Source organism: Manihot esculenta, chromosome 7 (genome assembly GCF_001659605.2).
Source record: "Manihot esculenta cultivar AM560-2 chromosome 7, M.esculenta_v8, whole genome shotgun sequence".
Taxonomy (NCBI): domain Eukaryota; kingdom Viridiplantae; phylum Streptophyta; class Magnoliopsida; order Malpighiales; family Euphorbiaceae; genus Manihot; species Manihot esculenta.
Window position 1 is genome coordinate 1,927,508 of NC_035167.2, and position 23,080 is coordinate 1,950,587.

A 23,080-nucleotide genomic window follows, 5' to 3' on the forward strand; every position below is an offset into this window, starting at 1 on the left:
AATCAAATCGAATCGGACCGGTTCGATTTGATTTCTGATCAAAATCGATTCAATTCGATTTTTATAAATACTAAAATTTTGATTTATTCGATTCGGTTCGGTTTTAAACAGAACCTACCGAATGCTCACCCCTCCAATCAACCATCTATTATTATTCAACTTTTTTTTCTTCTAGCAGATTGACAGAAAACTCTACTTTTTATTAAGAATTTCAGATTTGTTTAAGTCAATTACCCTTTATTTGTCCGAATATAATATAGTCTTTTACTCCTCACCTAGTCATGAGTCTTCTCTCCACTGTTGTATTGGATTGTAGTTAGTATTTTGGTAGTTTTCTCGTAGCTGGTGCTTTAGTCTAGCATATACACTAGACAGGCTGCCACTAATCATAGTGTAACTTGCAGAAAACTAAAATCTGAAAAACCCATTTACCTTAAGATCTAGCACCAAGTTCATAAAAAAAAAGGGAAAAATCTTAACTACATGGTAAAAAACAAAGACCCATTTAATTTGGGAGAAAAAAGAATAGACTTCACTAGTATTAAGATCAAATCAATCAGAACAGAGAGGGAATGAAAACTTCTTTCTCTTTTCCTTCTCTTTTTCCTCCTGCTTTCAATCTCGTATCAGCTATTTCAGATTAAAAACACTATATAGTAACTGTATGCATGCATGTGTAAATGAAACTATGATAATATATTATATAAAAGCCTTATGTTAATTAATAGTTACATCACTGAAACAAGTACATGGAGTTCAATGAATCAGTGATTCGACAGAACTATCATTTTGATCCAACTCTATTCGCCCTGGATGGACCAGAAGACTTTGAGCTGCCAAGTGGAGGAAAATCATCTTTATTGATGAAAAATGAGGTGCCATTAGTGTTGCCACTTCTAGATTTCGTTGCAGTGAGGTTGCCATTCTGGTGGTTGCTCTGTTGGACCAGCGACTTAACAACTGAAGGATAACCAAAAGGTTTTTGCTGCTGGCTTTGTTGGTATGGCGACTTCGTCAAGGGCGAATATATCAGAGGCTTAATTCCCAACAGCTCAGGATCTGGTGAGAACTGGTATGGTAGTTTGCTGTCATCCATTTTCCTGAATGTTATGGAAATCCTACAATGATGGAAGTAAATCTTCATTTAGTATTAAGAGACAAAAATGTAATATTATTAGGTGGGATTAGCTTCGGCTAATGTGTGATACCTTTTTGCCGGGACTCCTGGAATACAGTGCTTAGCAATGTCTGCTCCATTACCATTTAGAACAAGAACCGATCTGCAGAATACATGCAGCAATAGATTAGATGAATACGGCAGAATGATCGCATAAGCCAATCCTTAGAACATTTTCTCTCTAATTACTCTACCCAGCATAACCATCCAGCTCAAATTAAATCAAACTAAAATGAAACAAACACGTTCGCATGTGGATGGAAGTGTAAATATCATCCATCATCTTAATTTATTGAAACCAACCAAGAGGTGAGCTTTTTGAATTGGCAAGTGATGGATCATAGAAACACATTTCCAACTCCACAAGAAAATAATATTGAATGTTGTTTAAACCGTTTACTTGTAGCATTGGGTAACCCAGAATTGTTTGAGTTTCTAAACCTCTTAATCAAGTTGGCAGAGAAATATTGAACAAATAATGCTGATTATCTAGTAACAAAAAGTTTCGACTTCAATATCTTAAAATATCGCAATCATATGGGGCAATTTCTGATGACTAAAAAAGAGCTGTTAGTTGATTATTGAAGATTACCATCTATAATCTTAAGATGTACACGCTTCAAAAGCAAACAAGTACAAATTACTTGAGAAGAATAAAGAAAAAAGTTACACAGAACAAAAGAATTTCATGGAGGCAAGGATGCGTATAGGAATGCTAAACTGAGGAAATAATTAGTAATCCATGGAGAAAATGTAGAAAACATACCCGACAGGCAAAGGTATAGAGACAGGCCCAGAGAACTCTCCTGGACTAAGAATCTTCAAATTTGAACCGAAGACTATGTTGCACTCAGTCAAGAATGACACAGTACAAAATGGCCGAAGAAAGTCATGATGATCAATATGGGGAGGAATGCAATCTCCTTCATCATATATATTCACGATGCAGCTGTTAGGAATGCATGTGGCAGGCAACACATGCCACCTAACCATTCTCTTGATCATTTGCTTGAAAGTGGGTGGTAGAGGATCAACAACTTCGTCTTGAACTATTCCTGGGGCCTTTCCATTTTTGTCCTGCAAGGTTTTCAAAATAAAACCAGTTAACACACTTATTTCATATACAATTTAGGAAAAGTGACAAGAAATAGAGATTGAATATACAAAAATTACCATTGCATAATTGTAACAGCATCCAAATTGCATTGTGATACGTCCTTTACCACGCATCCATTTTGTAGGTTCTGAATATGTGCGTTCTGTAATAAATTACATAAATAATTAAATATAAGGATATAAAATGAGAAGGATGACAGATAAACATGTTGGAGAACTAGATGGATAAATGCAAGTAATGCAGTAATAACAAACATCTGTTCATGCATAACAGCATAACTTAAAATATTCTAACTTAATAGTAGACTACTGACTATTTATAAACTCAATCCATGTTTGGCCTTATCACATGATATCCTTGCAAGTTCAAGGAGTCAGGTATGATTACTCGAACTAAGCTGCTTCCAAATAATGACTGGATGGTTAAACTGCTGTTATGTTACTAAAATGAAATATACTGCAGCACTATAATTTTCAAGTTTCAACAGCTGAAATAACAAAAGAGATGGAACGAGTTGAATGAAACAATTTCTTCACTCTTTGTTTTTCGTTTTCTAATTTTTCTTTCATCTGTTATCAATGTACACTGATTTATCTACATTCCACACAGTAATATAGACCTATTCATATTTTTCTGTGGTGTCCTGAGAGATATCTTAAGTCCTCACATTAAATTGTTGATAACTATCATGTAACAAATTATGCAGCATAATAATATACTAATTTTTGAACTCCACTTCCCATGGATGATTTGGCCACTAACTCGGTGTACACAACTAAAAGTTAAACCTCTTGAAACTCCATTTTGGTATGAGAATGTAAACAATCAAATGCATTGATATGCTGTTACAAATTGCACAAAAAACCCAGAAAGTGAAAGCAAATTTAAGCCTGTAATCCACTATGACTTTGCAAGGATCCTGAGATAAGTCAAGAGTTCTCAATATCAACAATCATATATTTCTCCTAAGAGCTAAGATCTCCCTTGCATAACTTAAACTGTTAAGCATGTACAAACAAGGAAGCTTGTCCAAAACATCAACCAAAATGCCAAATGCATTTGCTTAACATGCCAAAATATTCAGATTAATCAATTCAGTCTTAAGTCATTATCATTAAAGGTAGTGTAGCTATAACAATAATATTGAGTGATGGGATATGCAAGTGATAATAGTGCATAGTCAGTTAATATATAGACAAATATTTCAAAGCTACAAAATACTTCATTGCATAAATGGGTAAAAGGAACTTTTCTTTTCTTTTCAAGCATACCTCTGAGTTGCCCCTTCCTGCCCATGCGCTGTAGATTGTAGACACATTCAACTATTTTCTTCTGCTCTTCAGGATTGAAAACCTTGGTATGAAGTTCAAGCCCTTTAAGAATATTGGTTGGCTTCCCATTGATTCTCTCAGAACACACAAAATCCTTTTTCCTGCCAACTCTTGAAAACCTAAACTGCTCCTTTTGCTCCTCTGATAAGCCATTGTCCACCACAGAAGACACGTCTGCAAGTCCATCATTCAACAGTATTTCAAAACCTGGATGATCAATTGATTTCTGATGGCTGTTCACTGATGCAGATGAAGAATTGGCAGTGACCCCTTTTTGCCTCGCTGAGTAAGATTCAGATTCTTGGTTAGAGCTCGAAGTTAGGCTTGCTTTCCCAGGAGACAAAGATTCCAAATTACCATTTGATGAATTGATGCTTATTGCATCAGCAGACTGAAATTCTTTTGAAACTTCGGTGCCACCATTGGACAAAGACATCTTATTAACTTTTGCTGCACAAAGAACATAATAATAACTTAGCAACAAAATTTTCTTTTCTGCATAACAATACAATTCAAGAAAATACAAGGGGCAATACAAACTAGGTTACTTTCTAATGCAAAACTAACATTGAAGATCCTCAATTTTAGAAGGGAAAAACGTTGAAAAGAACAAAAAACGAACTAAAAGAGAAGAAAACATTAGTGGGTATCTCAATCTTACCATTGATGAGATTGTGAATTCGAGTTTCTAAAAGAGCCTGACAGTGCTGGCAAAATCCTCCAGACAAAACCTGCAAAACCTCTTCATGGTCCATTGTCTTGAGAAGTTCTATGAAATCCTCACCACGACGGGCTTCTGGCGACTTTCGGGACATATCTCCTTCCATCATCGCAGTGAGAGAGCTAAAGAATCCTAAGGGAAGGAGTGCTGTATCTGAGAGAAAACTGAACAAGATTTGGTTGTTTGAGCACACAGTTTTTTTGGACCTTAAATAGGCTAATTGTTTTTCCTGTTCAGGATTTGCAAACTCTCACTGTTGAAATCCAAATTCAAACTAAATTAGGAATATAATTCAAAAAAAAAAAAAAGCAGCTTGAAACGTAAGGGATTGGAATTTGGAAATCAAATCCAACTCAAAGTTGGAGATTGGTAGAGAAAAATTAATTAGTAGGTAGAAGTATTTTTTTAATTAATGTGTTTTTTTATTGAATAAAAAAAATTTAAATATTTACTTTTAATTCACATTTATATCTAACTAAATTATAATTTTTATATATAAAAATAAAAATAAAAAGTGAATAATAATATTAATAAAAATTAACGTCATTATAATAAAAAATATGTATTTAAAAATAATTTTATTATTTAAATAGAATTACAATTTAATAATTATAATATAAAAAAAATATATCAATCAATACTTAATTTTAAAAATTATACTTGATGACCGCTGGATCTCCCTATCCCTAATCCTGGGCCTAGATTAAGGCCATGGCCCATGAAAGGAAGGCCCGCCTGCCCTCTTAAGTAAAACAGGCCCGGATCATCAGACCCTTGAGGCCAGACTCCACCAGATTCTTCCTAATCGAGATCGGCCCAGCCCGTATAACCTCCCCACGGATTCCTTCTCCTCCTGGGTTCAACGTCTAGCCCCGCTCTCGATCCAGTCCAGAATCCAGAACGAAACTCGTCATACAGCCTGGCAGATCTGCTCGAGCGTACGCACGGGGAGAATCAGAGGCCGTTACGCATGGAGCAGGCGCCTGATATCCTCGTACGCCCATATCTGTATGGCAGAGACGCGTGGCCCAATCATGGGAGAGCCGTTATTCGTCACCAGCAAGCAGAAAGAAAGGATAAAAGGATACCCCTCTAGAGAGAGGGGAGAGCTTTATTCTTCAATATCAAAACCCTTGTAAAATTCTATTCCATTGGATCTCAGATCATCAATACTAAAAATGTTTTAATGATTTAAAGATTAAAAATTCAATCGATTTGAATTAAAATTAAATTGAAAATTAAATTGAACTAAATAAATTAAAATTTTAAATAGTATTTATAAAAGTTAAACTGAACTGATTTTAATTAAAAATTAAATTAAATCAAATTGATCTGATTCTATTTGATTCGATTATTTAAATTTTTAATAATTTTTTAATTTTTATACTTTATTTTTAATATTTTAAAATTTAATTTAAATATTTTAATTTTAATATTATCTAATCTCTTTAAAATAATATATTAGAACACTAATTGATATAATTCAATTTTTTTATTTTTTTATTAAAATCAATTTAAATTAAAATAAATAAAAATTTTAAAATTAAAAATCAAATTAAAATAAATAAAAAATTAAAATTTTAAATTAATTTAATTCCATTTATTTTTTCCATTTATTAAACCGAATACTGTTTGCTTTTACGAGTTTTGTATGCATGAAAAAAAAAAAAAAAAGCAAATATAAAAAAGTAATTTTGTACAAATTTCTAACTTTTGCAGGGGTTGAACTAGAATTCAAGCATAACACAGGGCCATTATGTAAATTAAGCAAATTGGAATTTACCAGATTATGAGCCTAACTCCAAAAGAATATCTACCAGGCCCTTCAAAATTGTTCCTCTTCGAGCTCTGTCTCTGAACTACAGAGACCAGAAATGGAGCTATCTGCGATAGGCACTGGCTTTAACCATGTCCTCACTCGCTCGACACACTCGTCTTTTCCCATAATTCCTTCTTTTTCCGCTCCCACCACCACTACAAGAAGAAAGAGTTCTCAAAGCACCTCCCCAGCTGCAGCAACCCCACTTCTCGGAGAACCCCGGAATGAGCCGCAACCACCGTTGCTACATGGTCAAAGGCGTCACTCGAAGTCCTATTTGGCCAGACAAGCTGCCATTCTTGAAGTTCTGCAATCTCCTGATTTGGAGTCTGCTCTTCAAAGGTAAGGTGTGTCTGTGTGTGTTTCTCGCATCTTCCCTTTTGGGTTTTGTTTTATGTGTCAAATCGTTGAGTTTCATAGTTAGTATGTGTAATTATCTACGTGTTGGGTTGATGAGTTGAATTGGAGTCGAATTCTGTATTGGCAATGTAATAGCCTTCTTGACTTGTATGTAGAATTATAATTTCTCAGCTTTGAATATCATCCATTCTGTATGATAAATTAATGCAGGCTTGAAATATTTTAATCAAATTTTGGTTGTGGAATATCTATGGAATGCTTATTTTACATTGAAATTTTGAACTAGTGGTAAGAATAGCTATTTCAAATGAACTAGTTCTATTCCCGTCCTACTCGATGAACCAAGTGCAGCCTTGTTATATTTAACAACAATGCTTTTGTGAATCTAGTGATATTCTGTTGAACGCTTCCATGTTTCATCTTAAAGGATTGTTGTTTTTAGAGTTCAATATTTAACTAAATTAGCTTTATGTGATGGAAACCTCCTATCTATTACTCCATTTACAGATTAGAAGGGATATTGAAGGTGCAAGACTTGAATGTCATATTGCGGAATTTTGGGAAGCAAAGTAGATGGAATGATCTTTCGCAGGTGATTCTGACACTTCAATTTGATATGCCAATGATATGCCAATTATTGTTAGTTTATCACTGTTGACTGGCTAATGCATAGAGTTGTCTAGTATATCATGTGGATGAATGGATATGTCTTGTGCACGTGCTTCTTTCAGTTTTTCAAATTTACAATTTTCAAAATGTCTTCCTTATATGCTGATTTGCATGTGATGTTAGTCAGTGTTTTTTCTTATTCTTTGATTTTTTTTATCTGATACGATTTGAAAATTCAATGTAGCCGATCTCAACTAATTTGGAATTAAGGCTCTGTTGATTTGATTTTGAAAATAAGATTGAGCCCCTTATTTACCTGGGCTTAATAAATTCAAGATTCTGGTTTGGAACACCTTTTACTACAAATTCTTACTTCTCTCTGTAAGACTACTTTGGTTCAGATGTACCCATTTCTGTTTGATGTTTGAAATTCAAATGGCATGTTAGGCATAAACATTTTAGAATTCATTTGAATAATTTCTTTCTATATACTGGCCTAGATATATTAATTATTTCATGAGGAATAAGTGTTAATAAGAACACATTTAGGTAATGTCAAACAGTAGCTTTTGTAGTAGGCTTGTTCTGCATGTGATTATGTTTGTGAATAATAAATTGCTACTTCATTGGGGTAGCCATAACATTTTATGGTTTGATAACAATGATAAGAAATTAAATTGAATGGACAAATTTCTGCAATATCACATCTTCACATTACAACTTAACATTTTGAGCTTTCAGTGGGTAATTATCATGAGATAATTCTTAGTTTATTTTACTTTTGAAATTATTGCAGCTCTTTGATTGGATGCAACAGTATGGTAAAATCAGTGTTGCTTCCTTTAGCAGTTACATAAAGTTTATGGGGAAGAGCCTCAACCCCATGAAGGCACTAGAAATCTACAATAACATTCCAGATGAATCAATAAAAAGTAATGTCTTTATATGTAATTCTGTTCTCAGCTGCCTGATCAGGAGTGGCAAGTTTGATATTAGCACTAAACTGTTTCATAAGATGAAGCAGAATGGTCTAACACCAGATGTCATCACATATAGTACGGTATGCCAAATTCAACTCGTAACATTGTATTTGTTTATTTGTTATGAAAGCACCATTTATTGATGCGAGTTTGCTATTATATCAGTGAAATTATGACCATCTGTATTAAAAATTTGAATGTTACTTCCACTTTTTGGCCCAAAAGCTTTCTCTAGTTGTTTGGAAACTTATGAAAGAGTTGACTATTTTGTACAGAACATTTTTATTGTGATAAAATCCAATTTGCAATTCTTACCTTGTTCTTCTATATAAATCCTGAAGCTAAAATTAAATAGGTGATGCTTAGGGGCAATATTTTATATCTAAAGTTACTTAAATCCTTTGTCTCTAAGAAAATTATCATCAAGTGTTGTCTTTCTTATGCTATGCATTTATGCAACAAATTTGTACACATAATGTATCTGCTTATGTACATGGAAATTTAGTTACAGACTTCTATAAATGTGATATAAGGCAACTTATAAAAACTGCATGCAGTAAGACTTCGTACAAATTTCATTCTATTTGTAAATGTAGTTTGATAAGTTCGGAATCCAATTGTGAAATGAGGGGAAAAAGCTCATTTAGATAGCTACATATTTGCTTTCATAAGAGTTATGTCTATTTGCCTGTTTGGGAAACTCTTAATCTACTGGAAATGTTTGGAGGTATTATTGCCGTACTTATTTTTCTTAATATCCTTCACTATCCTTCATCACTACATCTTTTGTCATCCTTAGCTGCTTGCAGGTTGCATGAAAGTCAAACATGGGTATTCTAAGGCATTAGACTTGGTTCAAGAACTGAAGTATAATGGACTGCAGATGGACAGCATAATGTATGGGACGCTTTTGGCTGTTTGTGCTTCAAATGATCAATGGGAAGCAGCAGAGAGCTATTTTAACCAGATGAAGGATGAAGGACATTCACCTAATTTATTTCATTATAGTCCTTTACTCAATGCTTACGCTTCAGGTGGACACTACAAAAAGGCTGAGGAATTGGTGCAAGACATGAAATCTTTGGGGTTAGTACCAAATAAGGTATCTTTCCTATTTATTTTGCAATTATATATTTTAAGGTTTCTCTATAGTAATATTTGTATTTTCCCATATTCAATATATATAGGTGCATTTCTATATTTGTTCTAAAGCAATTCATGCTTTTATAAATGAGCTTAAGAGCAGTCTGTTCTAGTGTCTTCCAATTGATGTGGGTCTGAATCACATCAACATTTTGAGGAAAAAGCAAACTATGTCCCTTGTCAAAATCATTACTTGCATCAGACGAAGTTATATCAAGATTTGATGGTCATTAATTTTTCTAAAATTTTAAGATTTCAATATTTCTTGAAGAGAAGGCACCTATCGCTGATAGCTTCTTCTTGATTAGGTGCATATACTTGTAACCTGGGTGTGCCGAGGCTCATAGATTTGTAAACTCAGAAGTTTTATTTTGTACTCTGTATTAATTGTTCTCGGACGGGCAAAAGGTGGCAGAGTTTTTGTTATTATTTTTTATTTACCTACCTTATTTCTCTGGAAAGTCAGGCTTTGGTATGCAAGATATAATGTTTTTATATGTGGAATGAGTTTGGGTGAACAAAGTGTTATGAGTAAGGAATAAAGAAGTATTAGATTAGTCTCTATATTCAGTTGTAATTGTAGAAAGTAGTTGTGGCACCCAAAGTAGTATAAATAGGAACTTACTTGTAAAGATAAAGATATCCAAGATCATTAGCAATCAAAGATAAACTCTTTCTCTCTACTTCTTATCTTTCATCTTTTCTAATTCTCTCTATTACTTCTCCCCTTTCTATTTCTTTTCTCAGCCCATTCTACTTCTCTCTCTTTCTCTCCCTATTTCTCTGTTTCAAAAGGAATTGCAAGTCTGTCATGTAACAAGTGGTATCAAAGCCAACGATTTAGAGGCCTAAATTCCAGGTTCTTTCCTATACTATTTCTCTATTCTTCTTCTTCTCCTCTCAGATTTTCTTCTTCCTTCCTCCTTTTCCGAGATTTCTCCCTTCTTTCCCTCCCTTCTTCTTCTTCTATTCTGCTTCTTCCCTCTAATTCTTCTTTCTTCTTCCTAAAATTTCTTTCTTTACCGTCCTTTCTTCTTTCTGTTCTTTCTTCTCTCTTCTTTCTTCTTGACAGAATTTTTCTTCTTCTGTCCCTGAGAAGTTTTTCTCCTTCTTCCTCTATTCTTTCCTTCTTTCTTTTCCAGAATTTCTTTCCTCTCATTTGCAGAAATTTCTTCCATTTCCTTCCTTCTGTTATTGCTTTGTTTCTTCTTCTTCTTGGCAAAACCTTGTTTCTGCGCCTCTTTCTTTCCTTTGGAACCCCTTTCTTTCTTAAATTCTTGAACCAAATTCTTTCTTGTTCTATTGTTTTCTGGTTTCTTATCTTTTCCTTTCTTTAATTCCTCACTTTTAGCATTTCAAGAACTTGTTTATTGGAATTCTTGAAATTTTCGTTCTTTCCTTTATTCACATTCTTTTTGTGTTCTCCCTTTCTTAAAATTCTTGGATCATGGAAGTGCAATATTTGGCACAAATATTTCTTAAAGAAGTTCGAGAAATTCTAGATAGAAGATGGTTGAAACAAGGATTTGAAAAAGTGATTCAGAAGTTAGAAAATTTATATCAAAAAGTAGAAAATTTAGATCAGAAAATGGAAAGGTTTGAGCAATCAATTCAAGTGACAGAAGAAAAGATTGCAGTTTTGATCAATGAAAATCAAATTTTTGAAAAGCCTAGTGAAGAACAAGATGTCTCTTGTGAAATTTTGAATAAGAAAGACAGGGCCATTGAAGTGGAGCAGGAGCTTTTTGTTGATATGCCTAATGTAAGTGAGATTAACGAGGAAAAGAACGATAAAGATGCTGATGACGGGCAACTGGAGTTTGAAACGAGGACACTATTAGTTGAATCTGAAGTATTTGCACAAATCATTTCCAAAAATGAATTTTTTATTTTTGGACATGTTCTTAAAAAAAAGAAAGATAAATGTGTTACAAAAAGTGTGGGTATTGGAAACACGTGGCAGTATTTTGGGAGCCAAGATGGTGAGTTCGGCTGTTGTCATCCTGGAATTCTTATGGAAGATAAATGGGAAATAGCAAGAAGAGAAAGGAAGAAGGGTATGACATTAAATTCTATTGCGATCTTGAAGGAACATGCATGGAAAATTTGGAGAAAAAAAAGAGTTTAGCATCTTCAGCCAAGCCTTATGGGTCATTTCAGCTGAAGTGCGTGCAGGAAGTGAACATACATTTGGGTTCTAAATTCAGGGGATTACTGACCAGCAAAAGCTGCTATGGGGATTTTCACATCCTTTTGACCAAGCCTGAGGAAAGAAGCCACAGAAATTCTTTCAATTTTCAGCATTTTTTTCATTCTTGAGGACAAGAATGATTTCAAGGGGTGGGGAATGTTATGAGTAAGGAATAAAGAAGTATTAGATTAGTCTCTATATTCAGTTGTAATTGTAGAAAGTAGTTGTGGCACCCAAAGTAGTATAAATAGGAACTTGTAAAGATAAAGATATCCAAGATCATTAGCAATCAAAGATAAACTCTTTCTCTCTACTTCTTATCTTTCATCTTTTCTAATTCTCTCTATTACTTCTCCCCTTTCTATTTCTTTTCTCAGCCCATTCTACTTCTCTCTCTTTCTCTCCCTATTTCTCTGTTTCAAAAGGAATTGCAAGTCTGTCATGTAACACAAAGCTTCTGTTGTAGTTGTGGTGAAGCTTTTGACACAATCTACCTAATTGAGGTCACAAGACTCACAACTCAATTAATAGGATTCTCTTGTACTTCTTCCACACTTCATTTTTCTTTGTTGGTTAACCTTTCCTGTCATGTCATAGGATTTAAATATTGCACACTAGCAAATTAATGTGGTTACCATTCATCAAAAACATGTTTGCTTATGTACATCTAGTTCATAAAGGTAGTCATATTACGAGGATGTTTGGTTTATCTTTTCAATACAATTGATGGCTAATAAATATCCAAACAACTGATTTATCTGCTATGTAAACTCCTAAAAAGGTAGCTTATAGTTGATAAGTACTGTATCAATTACATTTTTATCAGCTCTACTTTTTAAGCTTTTTCTTATTACTTGACAATTCATGAGATCTTTTTTTATCTTTTAATATAGATTATATTATCTTTTTAATATTTATTACTTATAAAACTTTCATCTCCAAATTAACTTTATATATCAATAAATTATTTATGATTATACAAAGAAATACATACATAAATATTATAACTAATAATTAAATTAGTTTTGATTGTTTATTTTTGCATGATAAAAAATATTACATGCATAAAAAATAATTATTTATTAAAAATTATGCTTTAGATCTTATACATGTTAGGGAAAATTACTATTAGGTCCTTGGATTTTTAAAAAATTCACTAGTTCATCTTTATTTCAAAATTATTCAATTAAAACGTCCTTATATTTTGTAAAATCAAACTCTTTAGTCTTTCTGTCGAATAAATTATTAGTCAACTTATTTTAACCTTGATTAGAGGGATTAAATATTGTGAATATTTAAAATTATAGGGACTAAATAATGTATATAATTAAGATTATAGGGACTAAATAGTATAAATAGTTTAAGACAACAAAATGATTTCTTTAACAAAAAAATTATAGAGTTGGATTTTATAACATATAGGGATATTTTAATTAAGTGATTCTGAAATAGGGATGAACTAGTTAATTTCATAAAAACTTGATAGTAATTTAGTCTACATGTTATATATCAACTATAAATTTAGTAGTAAAAAATAAATACTATAATATAGTCTTATTCATCATTTTACATCCAATAACAATAGTGATACGGAACCCAGGACCAACATGTGATCAAAAACCCCGTCGCACAACTTGACAAAGAACAGGACAAAGATATCTTCCAGAAGGTTGCTCTACTACACCCCTAACCAACCAATGTGATTAGAAACATAGATAATCAAGCGAAGGTTGCTCTACTACACCCCTAACCAACAATGTGATTAGAAACATAGATAATCAAGCGAATGTTGCTCTACTACACCCCTAACCAACAATGTGACTAGAAACATAGATAATCAAGCGATTCCAGCTTCGAGAACGCCACAAGAAATTCTTGATAAGTTAACTAAGCATGGAGGAGATCCATATTAGAACGCCACAAGATTAAATCTTGATAAGTTGTTAAATAATGGAGAAGAACCAAATATTGTTCAAAAAGTCATTTTTATTTATTCGCCCCTCGTGGCTGCCACCTTAAGGGTATTTTATACCCTTCAAACCCTAATTCTATTGTAGGAAGGTGTAATTACAATATAGGAAGGGTATCTAGTTAAATAGTCAAACCTGGATTACATTAAAGATCATTTTCCTAAATTATCTTGGAGAAATCTCCTTCCTAAATGGGCTGCACGAATTTGGGTTCTAATATAGGCCAAATTAATTTAAAACAAATCTCACAAAATACTAAAATACCAAAATAACAAAATTGGCTTAAATGCAATTTGCCCATACATGCATTACGCGATATGAAATTGTATCGTGCGTCTACATGTATTGAAGAGTGTGTTGCTTGTTTCCTTGTTCTCCCATGCTTCCCAAATATAGTTTTCATCTCGCAAGTCTTGAATTAAGCGATAGTAACTTGATATGTCATGATTTGGAGTTTTCCATTTTAAATTTTTGAAGTATCGCGCCATTTCCTTGTTCGTATCAAATAGCTAGAGAAAGTTTACTAGACGCTTAGGATATATCAACTATAATTTGTCATCAGCTATCATCCATTAGCAATAGTTATAAGTTATTAGCTACAAGCTGTATCCAACAATTAAACCAAATATGGCCTAATTATTTGCTTGCATCTTTCCCCCTCTCATTTGGTACATACACTTGATTATTTTTCTTGATGAGGTTTGAGTCAATGTTCCTACTTTAATTTGAAATGCTTGCAGGTAATATGGACAACTTTATTAAAAGTGTATGTCAAAGGAGGATTGTTTGAAAAATCCAGAGAGCTTTTACTTGAACTAGAAGCTTTGGGCTATGCAGAAGAGGAGGTAAACTAAAGCTCAATCTCTCATATTTGTGTGATCAAACTTGACATTGTCAACTTCAATATAGAAAGCCAGCAAATGCGAAAAATTTATTATCTTATGCTTTCATTTTGGTAATTTTTTGTATTAGGTTAGAAAAAATGCAAGGATTTTTAGGAAACCATTTTGGCTATATAGTTATGCATAAGAAAATTGTTTACTTGGCTTGCTCTGCTTTTAAAATATAAGTAAGAGTTTCTATTGCTGACATCTAGCCGGATTGGAGGACCATGTTAATATTTTAACTATAATTTATAGATATATATAGATAAGGATGTCTTACTCTCCTATTAAATGATTCTGTCCCTCTCGCTCTTCTGCTAATAAATCCTCAAATATCTGGTATACTGGATTTGGGTAGAAAATATCAAATTTATGGACCTAAAATTTAGTTTTGTACATGATGATTTCTCTATGCAGCATTTTTTATGCTTATTGCACGAGTATTGCATAAAACTTACATACAAGCATTCATGCATTTTTTGTGCTCTAAAAGACCAATCAGTTCAGTTGTGTTTGTGTGGCTGCAAGCATCCGTATACCTCCTTTTTTCTGTATCTCTAAATCTAATTACATGAAATTCATTTATAGATGCCCTACTGTTTATTGATGGATGGTCTTGCCAAGACTGGGCAAATAAATGAAGCAAGATCAATTTTTGATGAAGTGAAGGAAAAAGGAGTTAAATCTGGTACGTAATCTAAGAGAGATGAGCCTTCTTCTGACTTGATTTACTGTGCTTGTCTCTGTTGGTAATTTTGGATGCAGTATACTGCTTTAGCAAATACAAATGCCCGCTTAAAGATTATCATGCATGCATAAAGTTGATAATCTTTAAACATTTTGGGGCTTTGAACTATTTGACTATATGATCAGGATTTCTTGCAATGATATGGCGTAAATTTTCTTAGTTACTTTTTTTGGGTGTTCCCTTGGGACTTTGTCAAAATCTCTGAAGTTCTGCTTCTCTTGGTAAATAGGGCGAAGATTAGAATCATGAAATATCAGGTAACTGAAAAATGAACCACCTGTTATATGGTCTATATGTTGATACGTTATTGTGTATAACACTGTGCCTTGGTTTTGTCTGATCTTTGACTATATTTTGTGTTTCCCACCTGAAAACTATATTTTATGTTGCTTTTCTTTGGGGAACTATTACTAACTTTTTCCTCACTTGCAGGTGGATATTCTCACAGTATCATGATTTCAGCTTATTGCCGACAGGGGCTCTTTGGAGAGGCAAAGCAGTTGGCCAAGGATTTTGAGGCCCAATATGACAAATATGACTTGGTTATATTAAACAGTATGCTCTGTGCCTACTGTAGAGCTGATGACATGGAAAGTGTGATGCGAACACTGAGGAAAATGGATGAATTAAGAATCAGTCCTGGTTATAATACTTTCCATATCCTAATCAAATATTTCTGCAAGCAAAAGCTGTATCTCCTTGCTTACCGGACAATGGAAGACATGCATAGGAAAGGCCACCAACCACAGGAGGTAATGGTTGCCTACATTTATAAATCTTTGGGACAGCTCTTGTTATATTTATGTATTTCCTTTCTAATACAGCTAGAATTAATGACAACTTGTATTTTAGACATGATAACTCATAATCACAAATATCATTTGCCAAGTATCTTTTGTCAATCCATGTTGGAAATACTGAAGATATAGCACAAGCAACAAGTGTTCAAGTTTTAAATAGTCTTGCAAACACAAAGGACGGCCAACATTCTAGTCCTCTTCTCTTCTTCAGGATTTATCATCACATTTCAGAACTTTAGCTTCTTCTCTCTCATTTTCATGAGAGCTTTAAGTGGCTTGAGATATGGTCCCAATCCCATATGGTTTAGCAATCTCTTTTTATGAACTTTTGCAGAGACTTATGAAATGAATGTGGAGTTCCAACTGAATTGCTGATTCCTGATCAGTTTCATGAAAGAATTAGGCTATCTTTGAGTGTTAATTTGTTGGGAAGAAGCCTTAAATAGCCATAATCATATTGATTTACCATTTAAACTTGAAATAGGATAATCATGGAAGTATTGGACAACTCATTCAATAAGCCCCTCATTCAAGAGTGCAATATAAATTTTGTTTTCTCTTTACATGTTTCTGTTGTTTTATTGCTCGGACTCTTTTTGGAAAAAATTTATGTGAAACAGTAATGTGCATTTTGATTGGTAAGTTGTAACGGTCAGTTGTCTGCTTCCGCTGCGGAAGCCATCCCACATCGGGAAATTATAGAAAATCGGAATTGTATATAATAGCTAGCACGAAACTACTAAATAATTTGGGTTAACCATTTTGAGCCAAGTGGAAAGTGGATTCAAAAGTTATTTGGGTCAGTTTAGGCCGGGCAGTTTCAATTGGTATCAGAGTCACCCTGACTTAGACAAATTGTGCGGAGCTAGTGGGTCTGCGAGGAAAGAGCTACCCGTGAGAGACGAGGTGGCGCCGTCCGAGATACTAGCGAACCACAATACCCAAGGGTCCGATCCTGACTCAGCAATTGTATCTGATTCAGTTGCGACGTCCTCGTCGCAAAATTTAACGGGACCGAATATAACGGTCAGTTATCTGCTTTCGCTGCGGAAGCCGCCCCACATCAGGAAATTATGGTTTCCCACATCGGGAAATTATAGAAAATCGGAATTGTATAAATGTATATAATAGCTAGCACTAAACTACTAAATAACTTGGGTTAACTATTTTGGGCCAAGTGGAAAGTGGGTCCAAAAATTATTTGGGTCAGTTTCGGCCGGGCTGTTTCATAAGTATTTTTTAATAATCCTGTAATTCATGTATTCTTCTATTAGAAAGTTGGTCTTATTTTGTTTTTTGGATTTCACCTTATCTGTGCACAGTGTTCACCTTTTAATTTAGTATTAATATGTTAAAATTCAAGGATTTTTCTCTGAAACTTCTTTTTGCAATTATTTTGTAGGAACTTTGTTCGTCCTTGATTTTCTATCTTGGTAAAACCAAAGCCCATGCAGAGGCCTTTTCTGTGTATACTATGTTGAAATATGGCAAGAGAACCATGTGCAAAGCCCTTCATGAGAAGATTCTGCACATTCTTATAGCTGGACAGCTTCTCAAAGAAGCTTATGTAGTAGTTAAGGTAAGATATATTATGTTACTGTGAAATCCTCTAATAAGAACTTAAGTTATGGGATCTGAACAAAATAGGGACCAATGCCTTCATTTGAAGCAATCCAGTAGTTCAACCTAGGTGTTACCAATGGAGAAACCTGGTAGTTATTGAAATTATAATTTGGCACTGGGCAACTTAAAGGATTTTGTTATGCTGGGATGAACAAAAAGTTTCCTGTTCAGATCAACCAAGTGTATGCCATTGAAACATATGCTGAGGTGTTTTCTGGATTGTCTTCAGATCTGTAATTTCTTTCTTTCCTTCTTTTTAAAAATTTTTTTTTCGTTATTTCTACTTTTTACTGCCTACTGTTTGCTTGAACAATAGATTTTTGCTTTTTTAATATCTTTACATCCTTTCCACATTAGCAATTCATGGCTAGGCTTGACGGCAACCATAGAAATTCTGAATCCTTTGCTTTCCTCCATAAAGACCTGGGCTTGTTTGATTCATAATCCATGTTTTAGGTCCTTGCTTTGTTTGCTCATGTCTTTAGACTTTTGATTTGTTCTTCAATGTTGTAATTCATTGTTTTTATGCACATTTCTGGTCAGGACAATAGTGAATTGATTTCTCAAGCTGCTATAAAGAAGTTTGCAAATGCATTTATGAAGCTGGGTAATATCAATATGATAAATGATGTAATGAAGGTTATTCATGGTTCTGGATACAAGATTGATCAGGTAAATGCTGATGAACTTAGATGAATATGTTTCTACTAGTTTCTGTTCACAATGTCCTGATGAATTTGTGAGGCATCGTTGGTAGTGAGGATCCCATTGTAGGATGGCAGCATATCGTGAGATCTTGAACACTCGGGATATCAAAATATGCAGTTACAAGACTATAAGATTGAGAGCAACTTGTCAGTTAAATTATTGAAAACTTCCTGCGACTTGTTTTTTTTCCCCATCTTCTAGAAAATCAGAACAAAGAAACAGTCAAATTTGAAGATGCCATAATTGGGATGCATGTTTCATTCTGTTGACATCCAAGGAATATTAATATCGGATGCTTGCAGAATATTAAGATGTATATTTAACCTTTGCTTATCAAGCAATGTCATCTTAAAGAATTTAAACCAAAAATGGATTGTGCTGAAAATAGAGGTAGGGGTGTAAACGAACCGAGCCGAGCGGAGTTTTGAAGAGTTCAAATTTGGTTCGTTAAGATTTTTTCGTACTTGAGCCGAACTCAGCTTTATTCTTTTCGAATTCGAGCCGAGTATTAATAAACTCATATTTGACTCATTTAGCAAACGAGCTTAGACGAGTCAAGATTTTATCGAATTTAGTCTTGAATAGTTCAATTTATTTACTTGTATAACGAGTTTTAGTTTAAAACTAAATAATTTTAGTTAAATAAATATGTATATAAATTAGCTCGTAAACTTATAAAGATGAGTCCTTAAATCTTAATGATTCAAATATATGCAAGTTTTAATAGTGTAATTAAATTATATAGAGCTGAATTTTAGAAAATTTAAGTTTAACTCATGAAAGTATATGTGGAGTTTAAGTTTATTTCTCTTATAATATTAATAAGTATGCTCATGAGACTGGTCGCGAGCATGCATATGAATTCAGAAATGAGTCGAGTTTATGAGCCGAATACTATGGAGCTCAAGTTTGACTCGTTTACTAAACAAGTCTAAAAATTAAGCTCGAGCGTGACTCATTTAGAAATCAAGTTGAGCTTTTATTGAGCCGAACTTCAAGTAACTCACGAACAATTTGGTTCGTTTACACTCCTAAATAGAGGGGAAAGCTGGTGGGGGATTATGTTTGGGCAAGGAAAAAGGAAAAAAAAGAGAGGGAATAATTCCTTTTTTTTTTAACAAAAAAATGCGTGGAAAAGCTCATGTAGACTTTATTTTCTTTCACAATCTCTGACTGGGTACAGTGTTTTATGAAGTTAGAGCTTAGCATGTTTATTGACAATCAGGATAAAATTTCCTAGTACTGTAAAGTCAGGCAAGAATGTATAGCATTGCAAATTTGTAGTTTGTATGTGCATTTTTCTCATATGGCTGCATGCAGGCAGACAGAGCAAAAGTTTTCTCAGAATTTGATTTCCCTAAAGTTGGAACTTGGAACTTGCATTAACTTTGGGTATATATAGTTGCAGAATGGCTTGTAAAACAAGTTATTGCATGTACTAGCCCATGCCCATCTGGCATGAGTTAACTTGAGAAAATGAGTTTTAAACCATATAAGTGGCTAGGCCAAGTTGTTTGAGTTGTTCTTGGGCTATCTAAAGTTTCAATTCCCCTTTGCTCTACTGATATGGGGCTCAAGTACCAAAGTGTTCGGTGGGGTGTTATATTGAATTTGGTTTAAAAATGTGAACATCCCTTTGTTGATTTTTCTTCATTATCCTATAAGGTGAATGCATCACAGCATGTTCATTTCTGTTTCCTTCAATTTTTTTTACAGGAACTATTTCAGATAGCTATATCACGTTATATTGAAAATCCTGAAAAGAAGGATTTGCTTCTACAATTGCTGCAATGGATGCCAGGCCAAGGTTATGCTGTTGATTCTTCAACAAGAAACCTGATTCTTAAGAATTCACACTTATTTGGTCGCCAGCTCATTGCTGAGATTTTGTCCAGGCAGCAGATGATGTCAAAAGCCCTGAAATCTCACTAGACGAAGGATAATTGAATCTGTAACTAAAACATTTCCAGGTAATAAAATTTTGTATTAATTGTTTCCTATGATAAACCAGCAGTTGGTGTTCTTCGGATTAAAGCATATTTGCATCTCAATTTTCAGTTGGTAGTTTGGGTTACTGCAGCACCATTGTTTTATTTTTTTTTTTTTCATATATATCATTTTCATGTTTTTTAATGTTTCTGATTCAAACAATTTTGACTTGCTGAAATTATTATCTGAGCTGACCATAAATGTATATGATCAGAAATTCAGAATGGATTTCAAGGTCCAGTGTTATAACCTAGCTAAATTATTCCCTTTGATTGTTTGGCCAAAAGTGACATGCTAAGATGGTGAAGCACCTTTGAATCAGTTTTGGGGCAAAGCAGGCTATAGAAGGGTGTTTTGGAAGATACAATTGGGGATTACATTTCATAATATGAAGGAGCTTGGACAAGCTCTATCAAAAACTTATTGTTGGTAGATTATATGTATATTAGCAGCTGAATGAAAATATAGGCATGTGGGATCAAAACCGTTTGACTTGAAAGTATAGAAAAGTTCATTGTCACCCACATGGCCAAGAAAAAAAGCTGTAATTTTTTACAAAGAGAATTACTATTTAGTCTGTGGTAAGAATTTTGAAATGTCAGGACATAATTGGCATCTCCACAGGATACTGATGTTGACTAATCATTTCTTGCTTTTGGATGAACAAACATCAAAAAATGGATATCCAAACTGCGATCTTACACTTGAATCCACTACCAATTACAAATTTGCCAAATCCTGTCTCCTTTCTTCACCTTTCCCTCTGCTTCCAGGCAGCAGCCTTCAATTCATACCAATAGAAGAAGTTTCGGATTTGTTTAGTTAGAGTAATTCAACTCAATAAATGTTAAAAAATATAATATGTAAATTAAAAAAATAAAATAAAAATTTAGATTTTATATTAAAAATATTTTTTAAATATAAATTATTTTTTACAAATAAATATAGTCAAACTTTTTCTTGGCAAATTATCAAATATAAATTCTAGATTAAAAATTACTAAATATTAACCTTTGGTAAAGTGGAGAATGAATTTAAAAATTGCTTGACTGACAACGAAGTCCCATCATGTCGACTAAGAACAGGAAGCTCACCAGCAATTGTCTATGGGAAATTTCTGAAAGTTGATTTCCAAACATCGCTACAATAGTTTTTTTCCCATTGTCGACTACAAACGGGAAGCTCACCAGCAATTGTTGATGGGAAATTTCTGAAAGTTCATTTCCAGACATTGACAGTTGACTGCACCTACATGTTTTGCTTAATCTAATACTTACAATTGTAAAGTTCAAACACCAAACCTTCTTTGGTTAGAGATGGAGGGGAGAGCATTCCTTACACTTTTGAGATGCTCGAAACACTTTTCACTTATTTAAAATTAAAAATTTCATAAAAATTTAATTTAATTTAATTTAATTTTTTATTAATTTTATTTTTTGAAAGAGAAAATTTCAATTTTTTCTTAATTTACAAAATTTTTATTTAAAAAAAAATATAATTTTATATAATTTTATTAGAATTCATTAGAATTAATTTTTAAAAAACTAACCATTCGGAATGGAAGATTGGAGAAATTTACATTGGAATATGTTTGTTCATCTGTAAAAATTTTGATTGCAACATTCGGAATGGCAATACACCAAACATTGGAATGTGTTTGTTTATATATTAACGACTAAATAGAATACATAGTTATTTTATCATATTATTAATAATTATTAGAATAATTCATTACATAATATAATTAAATATTAATAGTTGGCTAAATATTATTTGATTATATATAATTAAAAAAAAATTTACTATTTAGTCTCTAGATATTACCATTATTGACAAGTTAGTATCTGTACTTTTAAAAATCTATTAAAACATTTTTATTTTTTCTATTTTTCAATAAAATCGTCCTTCCGTCTATTTTTACTATTAAAAATATAATAAAAGACCAAATTACCATTTTTCTTCTTCTTCTTTTTCTTTTCTTCTTCTTCTTTTTCTTTTCTTCTTCATCTTCTTCTTCGTTTTCGTCTTCATTTTCTTTGTCTTAAAGCATAGGGACTGACTTGTTAATAATGATAATATTTAGAAACTAAATAAAGGTTTTTATTTAAGGACAAAATTGAGTTTTAAAAATTCTCTCTCATTCTTCATTTATTTTTAATAGAAAAAAGAATGAAATAACTATTTTGTTGATGGAGAAAAAATATGAGAATATTTTAATAGATTTTTTAAAATGCAGAGACTGACTTGTTAATAATGACAATATCTAAGAACTAAATAGTAAATCTACCTTTAAAAAACTATCTTTGATAAGATGAAAAATTAAATTACTATGTTAAGTTATCATGTCATATAAATCCATAAGGAATGTATATTTTTTAATTTCATTACCTAACTTTTTATATTAACTTATTATTTCATTAATTTATGCTATAAATTTTGTACTTTTTATAAAAAAAAATTTTTGGTCTCACAATAATGTATCCATTTCTAACTTTTTTGCCATTATTTTTTGCTTCAGTACTGGTAATTTCTAGCTTCACTTGAATGAATGCATGTCTATATACAAATTTCCATGAACTTTCTGCTCTCTCTGAATCATTGTGTACATGTTTGAATGCGGTTTTTTCTGCATCATTGGTATTCTTTATGATTTGGTGGTATCCTGAAATGACAATAACGAAGAAGACCACTACATATCCTGAGGTCGAGTTTACTAATCTATCGTTGAATGGTAATGAGTAGTGATATTTCGAATATGCTTTATTTAAATCAGTGAAATTCACGCACAACCTCCAATTTCCATTAGCATTATTTACTAAGACCGCATTGCTAGCCTTATGGAATACTGGACTTTCTTTATCAATCATGCACTTAGAAGCTTATTAACCTCTTCTTTGACCACCTATTGCT

The 23,080-nt window shown here is 32.9% G+C and overlaps 2 protein-coding genes across 5 annotated transcripts; one reads left to right on the forward strand and one right to left on the reverse strand.

The window, feature by feature from the left end:
* Window positions 1-677: 677 nt before the first annotated feature.
* On the reverse strand, window positions 678-4,608 carry LOC110618397 (RNA demethylase ALKBH9B). 2 transcript variants are annotated; one of them, XM_021761523.2, is made up of 7 exons: window positions 4,287-4,608; window positions 3,983-4,075; window positions 3,566-3,907; window positions 2,351-2,436; window positions 1,944-2,254; window positions 1,209-1,280; window positions 678-1,118 (listed from the first exon to the last, which is right to left on the reverse strand). In XM_021761523.2, exons 1-7 carry the CDS (start codon window positions 4,453-4,455, stop codon window positions 785-787), a joined length of 1,407 nt encoding a protein of 468 aa, XP_021617215.1. In that variant the 5' UTR covers window positions 4,456-4,608; the 3' UTR covers window positions 678-784. The 2 variants fall into 2 exon arrangements, with proteins under 2 accessions (XP_021617215.1, XP_021617214.1); XM_021761522.2 differs by having other exon boundaries at window positions 3,566-4,075; window positions 4,287-4,605.
* A 1,532-nt stretch (window positions 4,609-6,140) lies between these two features.
* Window positions 6,141-20,980, forward strand: LOC110618396 (pentatricopeptide repeat-containing protein At1g10910, chloroplastic). 3 transcript variants are annotated; one of them, XM_021761519.2, is made up of 11 exons: window positions 6,141-6,507; window positions 7,033-7,117; window positions 7,931-8,194; window positions 8,914-9,216; window positions 14,159-14,263; window positions 14,891-14,990; window positions 15,483-15,802; window positions 17,253-17,429; window positions 18,017-18,145; window positions 19,898-20,151; window positions 20,458-20,980. In XM_021761519.2, the coding sequence occupies exons 1-10, from the start codon at window positions 6,221-6,223 to the stop codon at window positions 20,111-20,113; spliced, it is 1,986 nt and encodes a 661-aa protein (XP_021617211.1). In that variant the 5' UTR covers window positions 6,141-6,220; the 3' UTR covers window positions 20,114-20,151; window positions 20,458-20,980. The 3 variants fall into 3 exon arrangements, 2 of the variants coding, with proteins under 2 accessions (XP_021617211.1, XP_021617210.1); XR_006351214.1 differs by lacking the exon at window positions 20,458-20,980 and having other exon boundaries at window positions 18,025-18,145; window positions 19,898-20,118; XM_021761518.2 differs by lacking the exon at window positions 20,458-20,980 and having other exon boundaries at window positions 19,898-20,255.
* Window positions 20,981-23,080: the final 2,100 nt, after the last annotated feature.